Source organism: Callorhinus ursinus, unplaced genomic scaffold (genome assembly GCF_003265705.2).
Source record: "Callorhinus ursinus isolate GAN/ISIS: 27379988/994484 unplaced genomic scaffold, GSC_fseal_2.0 scaffold3, whole genome shotgun sequence".
NCBI lineage: Eukaryota > Metazoa > Chordata > Mammalia > Carnivora > Otariidae > Callorhinus > Callorhinus ursinus.
Window position 1 is genome coordinate 81,754,910 of NW_027397065.1, and position 22,622 is coordinate 81,777,531.

General features: G+C 46.0%; 1 protein-coding gene across 6 annotated transcripts in view; it reads right to left on the reverse strand.

The window, feature by feature from the left end:
- Positions 1-22,622, reverse strand: part of TRIO (trio Rho guanine nucleotide exchange factor) — a 337,626-nt gene that overhangs the window by 150,785 nt on the left and 164,219 nt on the right. For all 6 annotated transcript variants that reach the window (XM_025867461.2, XM_073891080.1, XM_073891081.1 and 3 more), the window contains exons 10-11: positions 14,165-14,287; positions 2,551-2,742 (exon numbers count right to left, since the gene is read on the reverse strand). In XM_025867461.2, coding sequence (XP_025723246.2) covers positions 2,551-2,742; positions 14,165-14,287 — 315 coding nt within the window. The remainder of the gene's footprint in view (positions 1-2,550; positions 2,743-14,164; positions 14,288-22,622) is intronic.

Genomic DNA, 22,622 nt, shown 5'->3' on the forward strand with positions numbered 1-22,622 from the left:
CTGCCACTGTGGCAGTTTCTCACATAAAAACAGAAGGATGAATGCCCGGAAAATTCTCGAACTGTAACAGTGAACCACACGCCACCTTTAAACCAGATCTGAGATCTCCTCAGTCTACCAGTATCATCAATTCTGGAGGTTCCCATAGCCTAAGTCAACAAAAACAAAATATGCTTTCACTGTTCAATAAATTAACAAGGCTAGTGACAAGACAGACCCTACTGTTGGCTAACTGGAATGTTTTCATTCTAAGATTTTTTTGTTTTCTTAAAAATGCTACTGATGTAAAAAAAACCAATGACCACAAACGGAGTCTCTGGGGGACAGCTTTTATAAAATGCCTCCCTTCAAGCTCCCTTTAGTGTCTGCTTTTTGAAAACTGTAACCAAGTTGAAAAGGTGATGTAAACCATAAATACCGTGTCATGTAAAAGGTCTGCTCTGTCCTAAAGGCAAGCTAAGCCTTTACAAATCCTGCTAAAGAGTATCACCAGGCACGTCACAGAAACAAGTTATCAGATCACCAACACATGGCTGAGGTTCCTCCCTTCCCGCAGCACAGACCACCCAGGGCCACAGCGGCCACGGCAGCCCCCACCGGCTGCTCTTCCCTGGGAGGCGGCTGCTCAGAGCTCCTCGCTGCCGGGTGGCTGACTGCTGCAGCTTAATGAGCAACAGCATGATCTGCTCTGTCACACATACCACCTTCTCCCTCTCAGCTTGGGGGTCAAATGCATAAGATAAAGAGAAGCTAACATATCCATACTGAGGAGAAAGAGGGAGACACACACAACTGTATGGCAACTAGGACAAGTGCTACAACAGGTGCATGGGAAGAAAGTTCCAGGAAGTGCAAGGGAAAGTGCCAACTCTGCCTGAGGAAGTGAAGGGAAGCAGCAAGTCCAAGTCTCAGGGGTGTGAGAGTGCCACAGGTTGGGGGACACTGTCCTGAGTATAAGGGGCTGGAGGAAAAGCTGAAGCCAGGCCACGAGGATGCTAAGAGGCTTCAGGCTAGTGCCCCACATACACAGAGCCACTGAGGGTTCAAGAGCAAGGCTATGACCTGCTCAAATTTCTATTTCTGGTGGCATGCTGCAGGAGGCTGGGAAAAGAGCTGCCAGAGGCAGGGAGGCTATTTGGTGGTTACGGTTTGGTGAAGAACTTACAGCCTGCTACATCTGTAACTAGAAATTGCTGTGGACAAATGTTGCATTTGTACATCTCCTCAGAATGACCATGATCCTCAGAAAAAAACCCAGTTTCTCTGTAAATGTTGTAAAGTCTTTTTTAGTTATGGCATTATTAAGAGAAGGCAAAGAAACTAGCAGTGTTGGTTTTCTATTCTGACGGCCGTCCGAGGCTCATAAAAGTGTCGACTTTTGCAGAAAGGGTTGCTCAGCAGAGGACGGCAGAGCCACCACCAGCCTGGGTGCAGCTGAAGCACGAGGTCTTGGGGCCTCCAGTTTGCCACACGGGCTCGTAGAGTTTCAGAGTAAGAGGGAAGTGTGCTCTTCTGGGAGCCAAACTTTCAAGTTACAAATGGCCTGGTTGAAGACTGACTGCCCAAGATCCTAGACTTGGCAGAGAAATTCTTTCCTTTTGAACACATCTATTGGTTCCTGATCTCTGAAGCCCCTCCTGTGTTCCTCTGGCAGCCTTACTCTTTCTAGATCCTTCCTCCCAGCCTGTGTCTGTAAGCTTTCATGTGTTCAATTCCAAATTACCTGGAAGGGCTCCTCAACTCCAATTTATAAAGAGCTGTGGAGAATTTTTTTTTCCTTAGAAATAAGATGCAGTAAAAGTTGATACCCTTACTGAATTTGTAAGTCCTTTTTTTCTCAAAAGCTACAGGAGTTTCTTGAATTGTAATTTTATGTGCTTTCTACTAAGAAATAACACACACAAAAGCATAATTAGTACCTCCCTATTTTTCATACATCAAATAGCATTATCTCTTACAATGAGGTAAGTGCATTAATGAGAGCATACCTATGACATTAACATTAATATTATTATGGCCCTGTTGGCTTTGTACATTTAAATTTAATATTACGTAAAATGCACTTTTATCAGAATCAGAGTAGTCGCACAGTCTGATAAAATCAGAAGTCAACCATGATGCTGGCCACATGACAGACTAACACACAGAAAGGAAACCCAGCTCTGACCACAACGTGGTTACCGACGCTAAAACAGACGTGCCCTGTTCTCTCTCCAAGTTAAAGGCAAAGCCCTCGGCCCGACACATCCCTGCTCACCAGCTACTCCACACCGGTCATCCGCCAGCCCAGCCCTCACGGGTCCAGTCTTGCAGGTACACAGGCTCCCACGTGCCCTGGCAGAGGCAGGCTTATGCTTGTGGGGCTAGAGGCTAGGAAGCCCAGCGCACCCCGTCCACGCTGGCCCGCTCGGTGCAAACGTGCTACACCTCACCGCTGGCCACTCTGCTCCACTTCTTCATATCACGACCAGTCCACTCTGCCCACTCTCTCCCCGGGGGGTTCACAGAGCCTTTTGGACCCAGGCTCCGCTGTGTCTGCTGACACCTCACCTCCTTGACGTGGCTATGAAAGGACACGGACATGTCCAGCAGGATCTTGCGCTGCTCCACGCGCCGAACAAAATCTTGTATCCGGTCTTCAAGCTGATGGGCAGCCTGATAAATCTCTTCCGGGTCACATTCCCCAGTCTGAGCCAGCTGTTCTGCTGCCTCTAGTAACTTATCCGCGTTGGTATATGTGTTCTGCACAAGAGAAAATCCAGAGAAACTGGGTGAATTAAAAACAAACAAACAAACAAACCAAACAGCTGGGCATCCTAACAGACTGCAACTGAGTCAGTTCGGGACATTCCTGATCATTTCTGTAAATCCAACAGAAAAAAAATGATGGGAAGAGATGACTTTAGGAGTTCAATATACCTCCATCAGCAGCTTTCGCCATTACTGTTCTAGATTGTTAAACCTTGAACCTTCCGGCAAAGCCCCTCCCTCTACAGCAGCGCTGGGGTATCTGTAGGCAGCTTCTGGCTGCCCCATGACTCACAGAGGGCCCTCAGCTTCTTGTGCTGCACATCCAGAAGACAGCACCTAGGTCAAGTGCCCACTTCACTTTCCCCTCCAGTCTTGGGACAGAATGCAGAGTTGCAGTTTTGTTTTTCAGTATGATGTACGATTTTGTAATTCCCCGAATTCAAGTGAAATGATTAGGTTGCAAATACAAGTTGCTGTCTTCTTAACGTGTTTCTACTTATCGGTAATCCATGCTTATCTTTTCTCTACTTCAGGGGGCATATTTTTTGAGAAAAAGGAAATGACCATAATGGCTTATATAAAGTAGCCACGGTTTTAAAGAGCTGAAAGTTAATGTGCAAATAGGTATCAAGAACACTTTGAAAATTACTCCATTTTAATTCATGATAAATGAAAGGCTGCAAATGGGTTCCAGAGATACAGAGGTGTGCTAGAGACCCGACTGTTCATGCAGCTGCTCGAGAGAGGGCCGGCCGGCAGGGGCCGGGGGCAGCCGAGAACAGGCGGGAGGGCTTGGGCGCAGCGTTGAGAACAGAGGGAAGGCCTTCCGGGAAGGCCCACAGAGCAGGCTGCGGTCCCTCTGAGAAACAGGTGGAGTCCTTCATCCTTCTCCAACATGTGAGTCCCAAAGCTGAGCAGGGTGGGTATCTCATCAGTGGCCCAGAGTGTGGGGCAGTGTCCCCGCAGAGAGCCTGAGGAAGGACGACAGCGCCCCTGCATGGGCAGCCTCCCACTGGGGAGACTGGTCACATCCAGGGACATTCATCTACTAAAGCGAACAGGTTAAGGATAATGAGAGGCAGGGTCCTCGCTTCAGAGAAGGGACTGACAAATGCGGACAAGGAGAAAAGCTGAGCTAACCCTGTGGCACTGGGCTGGGATTGGAGGGCTGAGTGTGAACACGTGGCTTCCACAGATGTGTGAACGTGCACCTCTGTACACACACGTCCTCTCTCCCTTTGTCCCCAGAGAAGCCCCAGGAGCAGCAGTGACCCAAGAGCAATCAGCAGGCAGCAGCCAGATTTCCACCTGTAATCACCGTTCTCCTCTCCAAGGAACCAGGGCTCCTGGAGATACGGCTTACTCAGGGGCCGGGGGGACAGAGTACAAGAGAAGGCTGAGACGTGTTATTGCATCCAAAAGTAAGGAAATGCTCAAGAACAATGTGGGTAGGTCAGGACACAGAAGGCAGCTTGAGGAGGCGCACACTGGCCAAAGCAGGGACGGTCTGAGAGTAAACAATGACAGTAACAGAGTACAATCCACGAAATACAACAGAAAACCGTAAGTCCAGACAGACGTAAATAAATAAATAAAACTGGCTGAGGAACAGGATATTTATAGAATTTCAAAGTAGCTCCCCACTAAGTACTTACTAATTACAAAGCGGGGAGGAGACTCATCTTACAACGGAGAAATGTGGCAGACACCACTTTAACCTAGAAATCAAACTGCATGCCAGACGTAGCGGGACAAGTTAAAGTCAGGTGCCGACTGGCGGGAAGGCACAAAGAAGGACGCAGCAGCCCTGATACAGTGGGCCGAGGACGCAGGTATAACCGGAATCTACTCATGACCCAACGTCAGACAGACCGAGTGAGGAGCATGCTCCCAAATAACGGGCTTCAAATCCTCCGAAGTGTCAGGTCACCAAAGCTCAGGAACAACCAAGGAGATGCTACAAACTCAAGGACCTCTGAGATGTGACAACTCAACGCCACAGGTGCTTCTGCACTGGGTCCTCTCGCCATAAAGGACATCACGGGGCCCGGGGGCTAGAAGGAAAGCCTGCAGCAGTGTTCATTTCTCGATTTTGACAATGGCACTGGGGGCATACAGCAGCAGAATGTCCCTTCCTGGTAGGAAATACATGCTAAAGTCAATGGCTCAAGGGGGAGTTAAGTTCCTTGTGCTGTACTTTCCAACTTCCCTGCAAGTCAAAAAAAAAAAAAAAAAACCAAAATTTAAAACAAGTGTAAACACGGCTTGATAGGTATGAGATGGTCTCAGGAAGGACTGTCGTGATGCGCATGAACAGAACAACGGGCACCCCAGGCGTCAGCGTGGGGGCAGAAGCAGTCCATCCCCGGGCACGCCGTGAGTCGGGGTGCAGTGTCTACAGAGAATTTAAAAGTGTCCATAAAAGCCAACGAAAAGTCAGTCTATTCTTTTATCATCACCACAGGCTGCACACCCACCTCTCCCTGTGCCACAGCCACAAGCACTTACTGGGCCTTGGGTCTAATCCTCAGCACAGCCCCTTCCACAGCTAAGGAAACAGGCCTGCAGGGCAGTCACTGGGCTTGGAGGGCAAGGTTGTAGGGAGGTGGGAGAAGGGCTCGGCCCGGGTCTGAGTGTGGAGGGTGTGCCCACGACACGGCAGCTAAATGTCACGTGGCATCCTGGACGGGGTCCTGGAATGGGGGAAACTCAGGAAATCTGAACAAAGGAGGGGCTTCAGTTTATAGTAATCCATCACTGTCAGTTAACAAATGTACCATACTAACAGTAAGCACAGGGGAAGCTGGGGGCTGGGTAGAGGAACTCTTTGTATCATCACCACAATTTTTCTGTAAATCTAAAACTGGTCTAAAAAATAAAGTTTAAAAGTATATGTGTTTATACAGTCGACCCTTGAACAACACATTTGAACTGCACGGTCCATATATACGTGGATTTTTTTTTTTTTAATGAATACAGTATTGCAAATATACTTTATGACTTTACTGACTTTTTTCTAGCTCACTTTATTCTAAGAATACAGTATCTAATACATGTAACATATAAAATATGGTAATTGGCTGTTTATGTGATCAGTAGGGCTTCCGGTCAACAGTAGGCTATTAGATAAGTTTTGGGGGGGGGGAGTCAAAACTTATACCCGGATTTTTGAGGTGCCTGGCTGGCTCAATTGGTAGAGCGTGCGACCCTTGATGTTGGGGTTGTAGGTCTGGGTCCCACGTTGGGTGTAGAAATCACTTAGAAATAAAACCTTAAGGGGTGCCTGGGTGGCTCAGTCGTTAAGCATCTGCCTTCGGCTCAGGTCATGATCCCAGGGTCCTGGGATTGAGCCCCGCATCGGGCTCCCTGCTCGGTGGGAAGCCTGCTTCTCCCTCTCTCACTCCCCCTGCTTGTATTCCCTCTCTCGCTGTGTCTCTCTCTGTCAAATAAATAAAATCTTTAAAAAAGAGAGAAAGAAATAAAACCTTAAAAAAAGTTACACATGGACTCCCAACTGTGGGCGGGGGGGGGGTGTCAGTGTCCCTAAGCCTCACGTTGTTCAAAGGTCAGCTACCTGTGTGTGCATGTATACGCAATATATACACACACATATACATAGCGGATTTTTCAGAAAAAACTTTCACCTTTGGAAAAATCCTTGGGTACTTTCCACAATTATCTCAGTTAGACCTTTCCTCCTGAGGGGCTGGCTCCTGGGCCCTTCGGTGCAGCCCCTGGGCACAGAGAAAGCTCTCCTTATGAAGCTCAGCTATTAGCATCAAGGGCTCCTGCCACCGAGGTTCTGCATACATTGCTGACAAAGGGTCTATGACCATCAGAGGCTCAGATTCAGGTGACTTTTCTGGGGACGATGGCTTTATGCAGACCCAGGCTTCCCCCCCCCACCCCCCCACCCCCCCGCGAAGCCTCACCCAGGAAGTATGCTCTGCATCTCTGGGCAGAGGCACGAAAGAAGCTAACAGAGTATCATGCTTTCTGCAGCACACATACATTCTTTTAAGAGCTAAATCCTATTTTCTTATTGTCATCACCGCCATGAAGTTGCTTACCTCTCGTGTTTAATAAGGAGATCGGCAGGTGATACTGCCTCCCAGCACTGAACACTTTGTTTCTGAAAGCTTTTCTACCTCTTTGCCAGCAGGGAAGGATATCTGAGGCATATGTGAGTTCATTCCAAAAGAACAAGTGCATTTTTTTAATTTTCAGAGACACCACCCAGTATTTACTTTGTCCCACCTCTCATTTTACACTTGGAGAAAACGAGCCCTCACGACAGACTCCGTGGCTTTCCCCGGGCCCCCAGGAGGGGCTGGTGGAGCCAGGGTCAGCATGCAGAGTCTCTGAGACCAACGGCCTTCCTGTGAACAGAGCCCACCCTAGGTCCCGCTGCCACAGAAGATAAGAGATTTCCATGTGCTAACGAGCATACCGGTCATAAATGGTGACTCTGGAGCCCCTGGGCCTGCGCCCCGCAAAGCCCTATCACAAGGGCGCAAAGGGGAAGTGACTTGTCCAAGTCAGTCCAGAGAGCTCGGATTGTTCAAACAACAAATGGCCAGGCCAGGGTTCCTCTTGCAAGGGGAAATTCAGTACTTAAATTTCTACTTCAGGGGAGGTGGTGTCAGGAGGCTGTTTTAGAGCCTGAAGAAACCAGACTTCTCCTGCCTTCGGCCTGCCATCCTCTCCCCAAAGGCATCTCGCTGTGGGCCTACATTCCCTGGGAGGAGGATTAAAGGAGATACTAGAAGGGCCGGGCCCGGGTGGGGGCGGAATGGTTTCCCCTTTTCTGGAGAAGAAAATTCAAATTGCGTAAGTGCTAGGACTCAGGAAACACTGCAGGGCAGATCGGGCCTTCCTTTCTCTACAGATCCTCAGCTGCTCTGGTCTGGGACCAACAGAAGATGGCCAGAGGCTACATTTAGACAGCATCCAGTGAAAAAGACGGGTTTTCCTGATCTTAGAAAACACAGGGGAGGAGGAGAACATAAGTAGTTCAAGGAATGATTACTTTTAAAAAAAAACAACATACCAAAGTCTGCATATAGAAAGCTTTCAAGGTATTTTATACCGATGCAACAAAAAAGAATGATGGGTCAGTACATCTATAATCTGTATTAAAAACCCCAGTGTCGGGGGCGCCTGGGTGGCTCAGTCGGTTGAGCGGCTGCCTTCGGCTCAGGTCATGATCCTGGGGTGTTGGGATCAAGTCCCCGCGTCCGGCTCCCTGCTCAGCGGAGAGCCTGCTTCCCCCTCTCCCTCTGCCTGCCACTCTGCCTACTTGTGCTCTCTCTCTCTCTCTGTCAAATAAATAAATAAAATCTTTAAAAAAAAAAAAAATGAAAAAACAAAACCCAGTGTCCTGGGGCACCTGGGTGGCTCAGTCGGTTGAGCGTCTGCCTTCGGCTCAGGTCATGATCCCAGGGTCCTGGGATCCAGCCGCACATCGGGCTCCCTGCTCAGTGGGAACCCTGCTTCCCCCTTTCCCTCTGCCCCCTGCTTGTGCTATCTCAAATAAATAAAATCTTAAAAACAGACAAACCCAGTGTTCTGAATCATTTAAAAGGCCCATAAATTGCCATCTTTTCATCCACGAAGGGAAAGCACAGGACACAAGCCTGCCACCCCTCTCCCCAGCACACACACACACAGGTGATACAGAGCTGAAATGTGCTACAGCGTGGTAAAACTCGCAACACTAGGAGAAGTGAAAAACTCTGTATGGCACATATTTAGGTACAGCAACACAGTGACTACTGACGGCTATCCGTATGTGTTAGCATTTTACCAGAGAAATAATTCTGGGTGGAGGGGGGCAGGGGAAGGTTCTAGGCAGGGAATCGGCACAGCTAGTCTTGTCACAGCTACCTGGCGAAGGAAGAAATTAGGTATCATTTTACGGCTAGGGAAACTGAGGCTTGGGGAGATGGAGGAACCGGCCCAAGGTCATAAAAGCAGTGAAGGCCTTAGGAAATTTAGGAAGTGTTGTGATAAGGGAAATTTGGTATCTTGTAAGCACATGCCAACCTGAAGGAAATCCTTGACAGTAAACATCGGGCCAAAATTCTCCACTACGAATTTATTTAAAAAGACAAAACACTACACCTTATATCAAAAAATGAACTTACTGTGAAATGGCAGCCTGTGGTATAGAAGCAAGGCTCTATTAACTGTAGCAAATCAGAAATTTAGGACATGCTGTGCACAAAAGAGGACAATGAGCTCAGTAGCGACCAGGGAACTGGAGAATACGCCTGATTATCTTCTGCAAATCTTGCCCAAATGGAATGTTTCCTGCTTTCCTAAATGCCACATTTCTTTATCCCGGAAGACAAGATAATTACATGGCACACATAAAAAGTTGTTGACAGAAACGGCTTCATGGAGAAGGCTGTCACAATACGTTCCATCTTTGGAAGGTGATGTGAATCTCAGGGGAAAGGCAGACAGGAGAGAAGGTAGTGTAAGCGCTCACAGGATACACGCCCATGGGGAGATGCTATGGCAGAGATTTACTAATCGTATTCAAGAAATCTGTGCTCTGGAAGCTGGCTTCTTCCTTAAACCAGGGTTTTGTGGGCTTTACTTTACCGGCTATCGTAATCATGGCTTTTTAAATCTAAAAAGGAACATTAACTTGAATACCTACTTAGAAGGTAAAAGAGAAAAATGCCTGCCTGAGCATCTCCCTCTCCAAAAGTCATGTGCAGAAAGCTTCCCGTGGGGAAAGCACGTATTTCTTCTGTAAAGCTCCTGCGTGAAAATGCGACATAGTTGCACAAGGCCACACCCTATACATTCATCAGTCCGGATTCATGCAATAGGAAATAGCTACTCACAATCACCGTACAAAATAAAGAAGGGATGGATCCTCAGCTTAGTAGAGAGGAGGTTCTTGGCTCTGCAAAACTGCATGCAAAACATACCCAAGTGCTTCCTGATGTGGCCACAGCGGCGCCTGACACAAAGCCCCACGCCTGAGGCTCCTGCAGGAAGTCTCTCGCCCTGCAGACGTGACGCCAGGCTGTGCCGCTGGCTCCCACCAACCCAATCTGACTTCTTCTCAGGTTCCTCCTTCCCAGAACACCAGAACTGTTCTACATAATAAATCTATATTTAGTACCTTTTAAATGAATTCAACCATAAGACTTTCACCACTTCCTTCTTGTATCTGGTACTTCACCATATGCCACAACTCACTGTTTTGGAGAAGCTGGCTATAAGTGTATTAAATAAATGGCCAAATCTAGATCGCTAAAGACAATTTAGAATTGATTTTCCAAAGGACCCTTCAAGATGCAACCCTAAAAAACCACCAACCTTAAACAACGGCAAAAAGGCATCTTCTTCTCCCTAAACCCCAAAATTTGTTCTACTTTTGTGAATATGTTTCAGAAAATGAAATACAGCTCCTAATTAAGCACTGACAATACCGTATCTGCTCTTAATTTGGGCTTCCAAAGGCCATCCTGTTCAAAAAATGACATAAATCTAAAATATAAACTTAGATCTCTGCCATAAGCACTTCTGTGGTTTGATCTGCCAGACAGCAGTCAGGATGGGGCAGGCAGGGGGAAAGGGTGGTGAAGGTCACGGGGCTCGATGGCCTGTGCTGCAGCAGTACTGAGGCTGTGTCCCTTGGGAAGAGCCAGAAAACTACAGTGAAGGAAGCTACAAACACAAGATGTAATCTTGCCTCGAGGGCAAGGCCACTGTTTGTCCGGACCAAACCTGCTGCACGTGGCCAGTATCTGAAAACCAGAGGGAGGGACAGCGGGTGCAGATGTCTGCAAAGTGAACTAAGCGTTTGTATTCAAGGCTGCTCTTGATGCACAGCTCAGACTTGGAGTTTGAGCACTTAACAGTGTAAGGGCAAGAGGCTGGGCACCCCTCAGAATCCCAGGGACAAAGAGCAGAGATAAGAAAGGACTGAGGCTCAGCTGAGTAGGTAGAGGTGGGCGCAAACAAGCATCTGCCTCTCTCTGAACCAGGGGTGAAGAGCAGACCACAGCTCAGAGTGCTACTCTGACCCTTGGCTTGCCCTAGAAACCTGGGGGCAGAAATACTTCCTGCAAAGAGTCTTCTCACTCTTGCTGCCCCCTGGGAACCTGTGTTGACAGCTTTGATGGTTGGCTTAGACCAGCGGAGATGGGTTTACCATGGAAAGATAGGGCGTTAGCCATAGTAGAGATTTCCTTAATTTGGAATGGAAGGAACCACTGGAACTGGAGGGAGAAGGGCCAATGGCGTGCTAGACACACGAGGACATTCGGTAGACCCTCACCCTCCCTACTGGAGGGAGCTCAGGAAGGCGTGGGAAGAGGTGAGGGCAGCCCAGCCTACGGCCATGGGTGTCCATGCTACTTGAGGGGGCAGCCTCCATCTCCAGAGCCTGCTTGTTTGAAGTTCTGCCTCTTACTTTCTTCAGTGCCTGAAGTCTTTGCTCATATGACACAAACTTCATATCCATCCCCAAACCACATCGGCCACGGCAGTAGCTTATCGCATGGAAAAAACGAAGGGGAGATAAGAGCACATTTTCCACATTTCTTCTACAAGAGGAAGACAAAATATTTTTCAGCAGGCATGAAGTAGGGACACTACACATAAAACAGACAAGAAAAATGCTCCAAAGACGCATCCTGCTTGCGGCAAGGCTGCTGAACACACCATCTTTTCCTGCTCCTTTTTCGAGATGGAGAAAGCAGAAAGACAGGGATTGTCATTTTTACTTTGTATGTGAAGACACGTAGAGAAGGCATTTTCACCGAACAAGACTTAAGCGCAGACTGTTCTGTTATCCCATTAAGTCTGTCCCGAATTCAGTTCCCCAAACCAGTGTGTACCTGAACCCTCTGTCATACAGAACCTACAGACACACAGCCACGGTTTACTCCTCTCTACCCTGCCTTGTGGATGAGACCACATTGTTGGATCTACTGACACTCTTCCTTTTTAGAAGGGAAGAAGCTCTTTATTTCTAATCATGTTCTTATACCCTCCAACCTATTTGCTTAATATTAATATTCGTAAATCAGTTTTATTTTGGTTAATATTTGCCTGGTGGATCTTTCGGTAATAGGTTATATACTTTCAAACTTCCTGGGTATTTATGTTTTAGGTGTGTCCTCTGAAAATGATGCCATGATTTTTAAGAGATAATCAGAGAATCTTTTGTCTCTTTACAAGTAAAATCTATTTTGCATTTATTGTAACTACTGATACTTATGAACAAATTAAATTACTGCATCTTATTCTGTGATTTCTATCATGATTTTTGTTTTCTTTGTTTCTTTTGCTTCCACCAGACCATTTCCATGAATTTTTATTTACCCAGTTTTCTGGTTCTTTTCCTGCTACGCTTGCTAGCAGTGACACTTGCTACCCCTAGACTCTAAGTGGTCACTCCGAAGTGCTAACGTGCCCGTGAGTTCACAAGCGTCAGTCAGGTAAGCAGTAGCTCCCGCGGCCTCAGAACCCACTTCCTCTCCCGGGTTAAAGTGCTCTGGTACTTCACTGCCATCCTGCTTTTAACTACACCAAGTCTACCGTTTAAATGGTCAATCCTTGGATTTACAAATATATTTCCCAATTTCTATGCTCATTCTTGATCCCAGTCCTTTCTTCTCATACTTTCCTTTTTATTAACTAATTCATTTGATAAATATCTGCTGATCACTATAATGTGCCAGGCATTGTTTGAGGCGTTAGAGACGGAGAAGAGGACAAAACGACGTCCCTGTTCCTGCAGTGTTCCCCTCAGAGTGGGCGCTCCCATTACTCCCACTCAACTACATATGCCTTGGGGCACGTGGCGGCTCAGTCAGTGAAGCCTCCGACTCCTGGTTCCGGCTCAGGTCATGGTCTCAGGGTCGTGAGACCAAGCCCCGCGTCGGCGCGGTCGTGGGTCGTGAGACCAAGCCCCGCGTCGGCGCGGTCGTGGGTCGTGAGACCAAGCCCCGCGTCGGCGCGGTCGTGGAGCCCGCTCAAAGAGTCTTTTCCCTCTCCCTCTGCCCCTCCCCCACCACTCTCACGCACGAGTACTCTTTCCTTCTCTCTGAAATAAATCTTTTAAAAAAATAAACTATATGCTTTAGTTCTTCTGGTAAGTATGTGAGTAGTAAACTCACTCAGTCTTGATCTACATTTTATCCTCATCACCGAACGATAGTTCAGCTGGATCTGGAATTCCAGGTTCAGAGTTAATTTCCCTTAAGACTATTCTACCAACTTCCAGAATCTGTGGTTCCTAGAGAGAAGTGGGCTTGCTTTCTTGCTTCCTTCCTTCCCTCCTTTCTTCCTTCCTTCCTTCTTTCTTTTAAGATTATTTATTTTTTTGAGAGAGAGAGAGCAAGAACGAGTGGAGGGTAGGGGCAGAGGGAGAGGGAAACTCCCAAGCAGACTCCCCACTGAGCGCAGAGCCCAACGCAGGGCTCGATCTCACGACCCCGAGGATCACGACCTGAGCTGAAAGCATGAGTTGGACACTCAACCAACGGTGCCACCCGGGGCCCCAAGAAGTTGGCTGTCTTTCTAATAACCCTTCTCACAGGGGTTGTTTTGTCATTTCTGTCCTTGTTTTTAAGACTTTGTCTCTGATGTTCCTCGGTTTTACAATAATGTCTTTCAGTTTGGATGCATCCTACTAGACAACTTCTGTTTAAAGTAACCTTCCCTCTACACCTCCTTACAACTTCCATATAACATGGAACGGACACACACACAAGGCCATGTTGTAATTTCTCCCTTCTTCACTCTACTTTCTTTCAAAACACAAAACAAAAAGCACATTTGCCAAATAATAAGTAGAAGGTCCTGGCCTGGGTGCTTTCCATGCTGCTGCCGTACACACCCCTGACTTCCTCTCTTCCAGAAGCCTTCCCTGGGCCTACTTTCCAGATAAGAACGTCAATCTGAGAAATGTGAAGAGACTTTTCCAAATGACGCAGCTCGTGAGCATGATAGCCAATGCTTCCACTCCACAAATCCCATGCCCTAAACACACTACACGCCCTACATCCTGCTGCTAAGCACACACGTTTAAAAGAACTGGAAAAGGACAAGGAATGCTGGCCCATCATCACAGAAATGTGAGAACCATTACTGTTTATCAGTTGAAATCTCACAAATGAGTCAACAGGCATTGGTACAATAAATACGGCAAAAACATTCAGGGCATTTTTCTGTGTCAAGAACACCTTATTTTATGGCCCAGCCAACAGACGAAATCTGAGCAGGCAAGGACAGCCTCACTCTCAAATCGGAGCATTACCTCCTCTGAATCACCTTTAAACATATCTAGCGAAGATCAGTCATCTCAGATGTGGTTAAAACGAATTCAAAAACCAACCACAGAGGTATCTATGGGAGAAAATAGTGAAAGCCATGGTTTTACCTGTGCTACTTCTTCGAAATCTTCATGACGTTTCTGCAAAGCTCTGGCCCGATGAAGAGATTTCCCCACACCCGTATGTTTGCTCAGAAATGCTTCTCCATGGTTCTCAATCCAGTCCAGCACCTACAATAAAATACAGGCATATATGCCATAAAAACAATGTTCTGCCTTGTTCGATGGCTAGGGATACCCGCGCATACATTCTGTTGTCAAAACTGTAACAAACGAGAAGCAAAGGAAGGAAAAAAACTGGAAGCAACTGGACACTAATCTACCATGTCTGATCAGCTTTCCCAACGTGATTTCCAGCAGCTCTTAACTGTAAGAGCCTAAGTCTGTCTCTGTATAAATATCACGTGCAATAATGATTAAGTCTCATCTCATTTTATGTGCAACGGAGCATCCAAAACTAAATGGGTTTTGGATAAGATACTGGTTACCAAGCCACAGACAACCAGTTTAACTTAACATTTTTATAAGGCTCAAAGCTTCCCAACTCGGCCAATTCAAGTTTAACCACAGAGTTAATGTTTTTCTGCCTCTTCTTTAGAACACGGAAAACATAAAAATAAAACCTAAGAAAACGAAACACTCAAATGCCTCCGTCCTGGTCTTTGAGGATAATTTACTCTGTAAACTACTAAGCTGTTGTGAAAGCTAAACATTCCATGAATTTAATTACTTAAAAGTTCTTGCAAGTTGACATCCACCACATACAGAAAGGGAGTAAAAGGTAAGCAGTGCGACCCGACGTTTCTAGGTTCAGAGTCAGTACTGAGGAGTTCACTGGCTCTCTTACTTGAGAAACCACAAAAAACTAACAAAAGTATTTACACTACCCTCAAATGTATACTTGGCCCCTTTGTGATGGGGAAAAGAGAACTAGCAAAAAATAAGCCAGTGACATCTTCCGCTAAAAACTAAAACTTTGGGTACAAGATATTTAAAATATTCGAATATATTTGTTAACAGACTGCTGAAGGCCACCTCTCATACTTCACATTTAGTAACTATGGTTATGATGTACATGGATCAAAACTATCTCAGACTGAAGAACCAGCTGGGGAAGCACAGCCAGGACAGTGGTTGAGGGGACAACCTGGAAGCCGACCAGTCATGGCATCCCACTAATGGCAAAATAAAAGGGGTCTTAACTTGGGGATTCAGTGCTATGAAAAGGATCCCTTGCCCTTTGTTGCCTGCACTAGGGAGAGATCAGCTGTGCTGACAGAACTCTTAAAAAGGGGGAAAAAAAAAGGGGGGGGCAGCCGGTAAGGGCTAGTCGTCCAGGGACAACTGGCCTTGTTATCCATCGCTCCAAACCAGCAACATTCAGAAGCCAAGGGTCTGACCGAGGGCCCTTTCTGCATAGGGTTTAGCAAAGTTAGTAGTACATGCAAATAAAATAGCTTGCAAACCTGAATAAACCACTGATGGTCTTTCTTAAAGACCCTGCAGAATTAGCAGAAGTGTTGGTGCATCGGGCGGGGGTGGAGCACAGAGGCCAAGCCTTGCAGCAGAGGCTCAGCTAAAGCCACACATCTACTCTACTGTTACAGCTCACCTCTGAACCTCTTCTGTCAACACCACCAATCGGCAGTCACTGGGGTCACACTATCAGAGTACTTCTGAGTGCGTCTACAGGTACCCTGTCATCTCACTCCCAGTCCTCCTGAAAGCTCTCTCGCTCCCACCCTCCATTTCTAGCCCCCACTGCATACCCAGGGTCTAGCTATGTGTTCTTGGGCGAGTTCTTTATCCTTCCCGGACTGTAGCTTCCTTGGTGCTCGTGACTGTAACGGGGAGTTGTGAGGTCTACGCTAAGCACATTAACCCCAGCACGGCGGATATAGAGTATGTGTCGCATCCCCACCCCTAAACCGTAGCCCATGGCAGACTTCCATCTAATTTAAAGCTCTTTGGTTGCACAAGCTACAATTATCTGTTGCTTTTCAGTTTAATTTTTTCTTTAAGTAATCTCTACACCCAACACGGGGCTCAAAACTCATGACCCCAAGATCAAGGGTCACACGCTCCTCCGACTGAGCCAGCCAGGCGCCCCATCCATTGCTTTTTAATTAGTGTACATTATTTTCCTTTCTTGAGATGAGAGAGAAAGAGAGAGAGAGAGAGAGAGAGAGAGAGAGAGAGAGAGAGAGAGAGAGAGAGACTGCACTTTAGAGATTACCATTAGTAAGCAGAGCTACATTCACGCCTGACTTCAAGGCAGATATAAAGCTGCTGAGTTGTTTACATGAGTCTCTTAATTCATATTATAAAACACAGATCCTGTTCCACTCCTACGAAATGTCCATTGACAACTTCAAGACGTCTCAACCTCAAGAATGGATACAGTTAAATGGAAAGTGCCCCTGGGCATGAGGCCAACACCACACAGGAGACAAGGATCAAATATATTAAGCCTGAAAAGAACTTAAAGATACGTAAGTCTCCCTGCCTATCGGATCTGTATGAAGGACTAAGACATCTTCAACTACAGTATATTCTGTATATTCCTCAACTTTACTGTTAAAAGAAAAACTGAGCCACTGGTAAGGAGCAAATCTGATAATCACCAGCAACTCAATACAGACTTGAAACAAGGACACAATTTGAAAAAGTAAAATGTAAACATTATTTGGTAGAAAGGGCTGAGGAAACAAACTACAGTATCTTTAAAATAATAACAATTTGGTTTTGGGGGGCCTGGGTGGCTCAGTTGTTAAGCGTCTGCCTTCGGCTCAGGTCATGATCGCGGGGTCCTGGGATCGAGCCCCGCATCGGGCTCCCTGCTCGGCCGGAAGCCTGCTTCTCCCTCTCCCGCTCCCCCTGCTTGTGTTCCCTCTCTTGTGTGTGTATCTCTGTCAAGTAAATAAATAAAATCTTTAAAATAAATTAAAGAATAAAAATAAAAATTTGGTCTTTGAAGCCTAAGAAAAGTCTTTCAGGAAGCTTAAGTTGGAAATTAAAGCTATTATGAACCAACTGCTCAGAGTTACAATTTTTCTTTTATGAGCGGTTCCTTTAGACAGAATTGTAAACACCAGGTGAAACTGTTATTTCCAACAAACATGAAAGTAATTCAAAGAAGGTGTACAAACTCCAAGCACTTTAAAAAAAAGTAGTGGCAGACAATTATGAAATCCAGCTCACATTCAAAACCAAATTCCCCACAAGGCTTCTGCTTCTTCTACAAGTCTGAGAACATTTCCCAGACTGCCAAGGAATCAATACAGCTGCCCAAAGAGCATTTCAAAGACACGCTTGTGGAATCTTTTCCATTTAAAACATAAAAATATTTGCAAATCAGGGGCTTCATCAACCTAATCCAGCCAGCCGCCTCCCCGACCTCAGCTGTAGCCAGCAGCGGTCACGTGTCTTGTGCCCCCAGCCCCAGAAACGAGGCTGGCACAGGATTCGAGGCTCTGCTGCTAGACCGAGGGAAAAGGACAAGAGGGATTCCTTCCCACAGGCTACCTGGTTCCTGGGCAGGAGAGCAAAGCTGGGAGGCCTAGGCCACCTCCCTCTCTGCGCAGAGGATGTGGCGGGAGCTGATTCGTCTGTACATCAGTGCCCTCTAATGGACACAGTGACAGCCCCAAGGCCAAGGTCACTCCAAAGTGCGCCACCAACACAACACAGATACCGTCTCAGCATCTAAGTCAAAATGTCAGATGGTCAGGAAACCTTACATATAGCTTAGCTTAACTCCCTGTTTGTAATTACAAGATAGATCATGATGATGGCAAGTATGATTATGCTCATTTCTTACCTAATAATTATACTGCTGTCTGAGAACCTGCTGTTGCAGCAAGCACTGACCTGGGCTGTGTGTGCACCAAGCCATCAGTCCTCACAGTGAGCTGGGGTAGGGGAGGCATATCATATGCCCATTTCACAGATGAAGACACAGGACCAAAGACCCTCAACTACCATGTGGAAGAGTCAGTCTGGGGACTAAGATCCAGAAAATCTGGTCAAAGGGTCCACTCTCGTAACCGCTGGTCTGTACGCCTCTTGAGTCAGCTCCAGTGCCATCTAGGTGGCACAATGGGGTCTGGAAGGAAAGAGCTGTTCTTGTTTGCCAACAGCTGGGGGCTCCTGGGCAAACGACCTCTGATGAAGTGACTGTGTTACAATGGACAGCAAACACTCCCAACTCTCAGTTAAAGGCCATGGGAACTGGCTGCCGCCAGCACCTTTCCCCCAACTCACGTGGCAGAGTTCCGGCTGTCTTGTACAACCTACGTGATTTTCTGTGACAAGCCCCCACTACCTAACGCTCACTGTTTCCTGGACTACTCTTTCTGGTGACTGCTTCTTTAAGAATTTGTGACTAAATACTACACCCCCAGGGCACGTGGGTGGCTCAGATGGTTAAGCATCTGCCTTCGGCTCAGGTCATGATCCCAGGGTCCTGGGATCGAGTCCCGCATCGGGCTCCCTGCTCCTTGGGAGCCTGCTTCTCCCTCTGCTTCTCTCTCTCTGTCTGTCATGAATAAATAAATAAAATCTTAAAAAATAAATAAATAAATAAATAAATACTACACCCCCATCAGAGGAAACTAATTCTTACAAACCCATGTCTCAACAATAGACAATATGAAGACCATGTAAAGACATTTTCCCTTCAAAGTGCAGAGATGTTTATTTCCAATACTGACCGGAGTCACCTCCTACTATCACCACGAATCACATCACTGCCGCCAGCCATTATTTACTGAGAGATTATTCCACACCATGTTTGGGAGGGCAACACATGCAGGTCCATAATCCCTTATCCACAAAAAAGCAGCAACAGCTCTGAAAGTCTCAGTATTTTTTCAAAACTTGGTCCCAAAAATTCATTTGGCAGCAAGATCTGACTCCCTTAGTGTAGTTTAGATCCTTGTCCACTTGGCTGCAGAAATCTCCATGTTTTCCTTTAGAGTATGGGGGGCGGCCCAGACCCCACGAGAGGGTCCTGTATCACACCCTGTACGCACTCTGTTATCTTCCTAAAGTTTGAAAAACTCTCAACCCCCAAACACATCTATGCCCAAGGGCTACAAACGAGAGAGTGGACTTTGATTACTGTCCCTATTCAACAAGACATGGGGTCTCAGAGAAGTGAAGCGACGTGCCCAAGAAAGAAGACCGAGGAAAGAGATTCACATGAAGGTCTTCAGAGCCCCAAACTCAGGCTCTAACCCGTCATTACATTACATCATGGCTTGTAGATACAACATGAACGCTGTAAAAATATTTCTAAAATTAGAGTTCCAGCTTTAGGAGGGCTGTTTATAAAAACTAGATAAGACCTCAGACATAAAACAACCAAGAACACATGAAGCCAGTCTGGTTTTACTGGGAACTTTGGATCCAAAGAGTATTCAGGGAAAGCATACAAATATCTGTGAAATCCAGCCACCATTTTAAAGAGACATAATCAGTGAATAAGCGTTTTCTGTCAGAATAATGAGAATTCCTTCTAAGTCACATTTATTCAGTTCACAAAACACAAACACATGAATCAAGTGAAAAACCAAGTTAATTCTAAAATACCCTAAATGTGTTCTTTTTTAATATAAAATCAGATTTTTCCAGTGGCAAAATACTAATTTCCTCCCTGCCCATTCCCTATGAAACCAAAATTAACCCAGTTTCATTTAGTTACTTCCTTGTTTGACCCTTGTTGGTTTTCATTTAAATCACCAGGGACGCCAATCTCGAAATAGACATACTATGTGTTTCCGGGCTATTTTTTAAATTTTTTTTCCCCAGGGCCATTTTTAAACAAGTGCTCCTGAAACCATCATTTAGATCAGAGCTTTCTTGATTATCAAATCCATGATATTTTAACGATTATAACAAAGAATGAGTGATTAGGCAACAAAGCAGGAGACCAAAGACCAAAAAGGAGGCCTTCCCTTAGAGAATGCTTTTAGGAAAGCCTGGTGTTTAGCATTGCTGTGAGGATATCCAATATTATGCTACTAATGAAATTTGCCCACAAAGTTAAGATCACAAAAGAAGGAATACTCTGAGTTTCTATTATTGAATCCCACATACACCTGCTCTCCCAGGCTGCCTGGTACCTCTTCCCAGGAGCTCAGAGCATATTTCACCTGAAGCCAGCACCCTCGTTCATGTTCTTCCCTTTCTTTCTGGTGGGGGCCAGGCTTGTGGGCCACCGCCTGGAGAGCAGGACACGGACACAGCCCGGGGCCGCTGTGGGGAGCTGGCTTCAAGACCGCTGGAAGCTATGAGTCAGTGCAGAGGGGTTCTCTCCCCTGCCTCTCTGCCCCCACTTATCCACTCCCAAGGGGACTAAAGGAACCCCTCACAGCAATGAGCAACTGTAGCTTCTGGAGAGCCCTTCCCCAGCCTGAAAAGCCCCACTTCAATACTCCTTCCTAAGTAACCTGCCAATTGAATTTTGCTCTTTGATTAGCTCAGAAATGAACCATCCTCCTCAGGTCAAGACCAGTGAAGCAGTTAGAAAACCGCTGGGCTTCCTGGAGCTTCGGCCAAGTCACTGGACTTTTTCAAGGCTCAGTTTTATTAACTGGAAAATAAGGAGCTCGGCTTGACAGGGTCACAAGGACCTCTGGCTCTAAATTCTATGATCTGCACGGCACAACTTCCACAGTGAAATGAGAGACACAAGTCAACACACAGCTGCGGTCTACTGGGGACTGAGGAAAGAAGGGGGAATTTTTCAGGGCCAGCATGTACAGTTGCCTGACAATAATGATAGTCCTCCATTTGTTTATTTCTCTCCACTGGAGCCAAGAACTGTTTCTTCATTCACTGTATTCCAAAATTAGAGTTAAGTTTGCCCTAAAAATCTATACAATTATTCTTAATATGGAAAGATCTTTTAAAAAATATGCTTTCTAGAACATTCTGAAGTATACTAAGCCTAATGCTCACTTGGAAAAATAGGCTATTTAAACAGGGCGCCTGGGTGGCTCAGTTGGTTAAGCGTCTGCCTTTGGCTCAGGTCATGATCCCAGGGTTCGGGATAGAGTCCCACATCGGGCTCCCTGCTCAGCGGGGAGCCTGCTTCTCCCTCTCCTGCTGCCCCTCCCTGCTCATGCTCTTTCTCTCTCTAATAAATAAAATCTTTAAAAAAAGAAAAAAAATAGGCTGTTTAAATAAACAACCTCAACAAGTTACACAAATGTATAGCAAACATTACAGCAAACGTGTAATACAGAACCACAATGCCCGGTGTTGCAAGAGCTACTAGTTTCTTAAAAAAAGATATACTTATTTGGGGGGGGGGGAGAGCTTGAGCACAGGGGTGAAGAGAAGACGGAGAGAGAGAATCTTAAGCAGACTGTCTGCGGAGTGGGGAGCCCGACTCGAGGCTCAATCTCACGACCCTGAGATCATGACCTGAGCTAAAATCAGTAGAAAGATGCTTAACCCACTGATCCACCCCGGCACCTCTAGAGCTACTTTTGCTTACCTAATCTAAGAGCATATGAAATGTCAGGAACACGTGCTCCATGTACACTGTCTTGGCTAGAAGGGAACACAGGTGAAGTCAATGAAGAAGGGCTCACAAAGGGCTCGGTGGGGATTAAAGACCTAAATGTGAGACGTGAAACCATAAAAATCCTAGAAGAACCCTCTGACACTGGCCATAGCAACATTTTTCTGGATATATCTCCTGAGGCAAAGGAAACAAAAACAAAAATAAACTACTGGGTCTTCATCAAAATAAAGAATTTCCACACTGTGAAGGAGGAAACAATCAACAAAACAAAAAGGCAACTTACTGAATGGGAGAAGATATTTGCAAATGACGTATCTGATAAAGGGTTAGTATCCAAAAATACATAAAGAACTTAGACAATTCAACGCCCAAAAAACAAGTAAGCCAATGAAAAATGGGCAGAAGATACGAACAGCTCTCCAGCAGATGGCTGACACATGAAAAGATGCTCATCACTCATCACCAGGGAAATACAAATCAAAACCACAATGAGATACCACCTCACACCAGTCAGAATGGCTAAAATCAAAAACACAAGAGACAACAGATTTTGGCGAGGATGTAGGGAAAGAAAGGAGAACCCTCTACACTGTTGGTGGGAATGCAAACTGGTATAGCCACTATGGAAAACAGTACAGAATTTCCTCAAAAAGTTAAAAACAGAACTACCCTACCATCCAGTAATCACGCTACTCAGGTATTTACCCAAAAAATACAAGAACACTAATTCAAAGGGACATAAACACCCTGATATTTATAGAAGCATTATTTACAATAGTCAAATTATGGAAGCAGCCCAACTGTCCACTGATATTTTACTAAAGAGGTATAATGTGTGTGTGTGTGTGTGTGTGTGTGTGTGTAATGGAATATTATCCAGCCATAAAAATGAATGAAATCTTGCCATTTGCAATGACATGGATGGAGCTAGAATGTATAAAGTTAAGGGAAATAAGTCAGAGAGAGACAAAT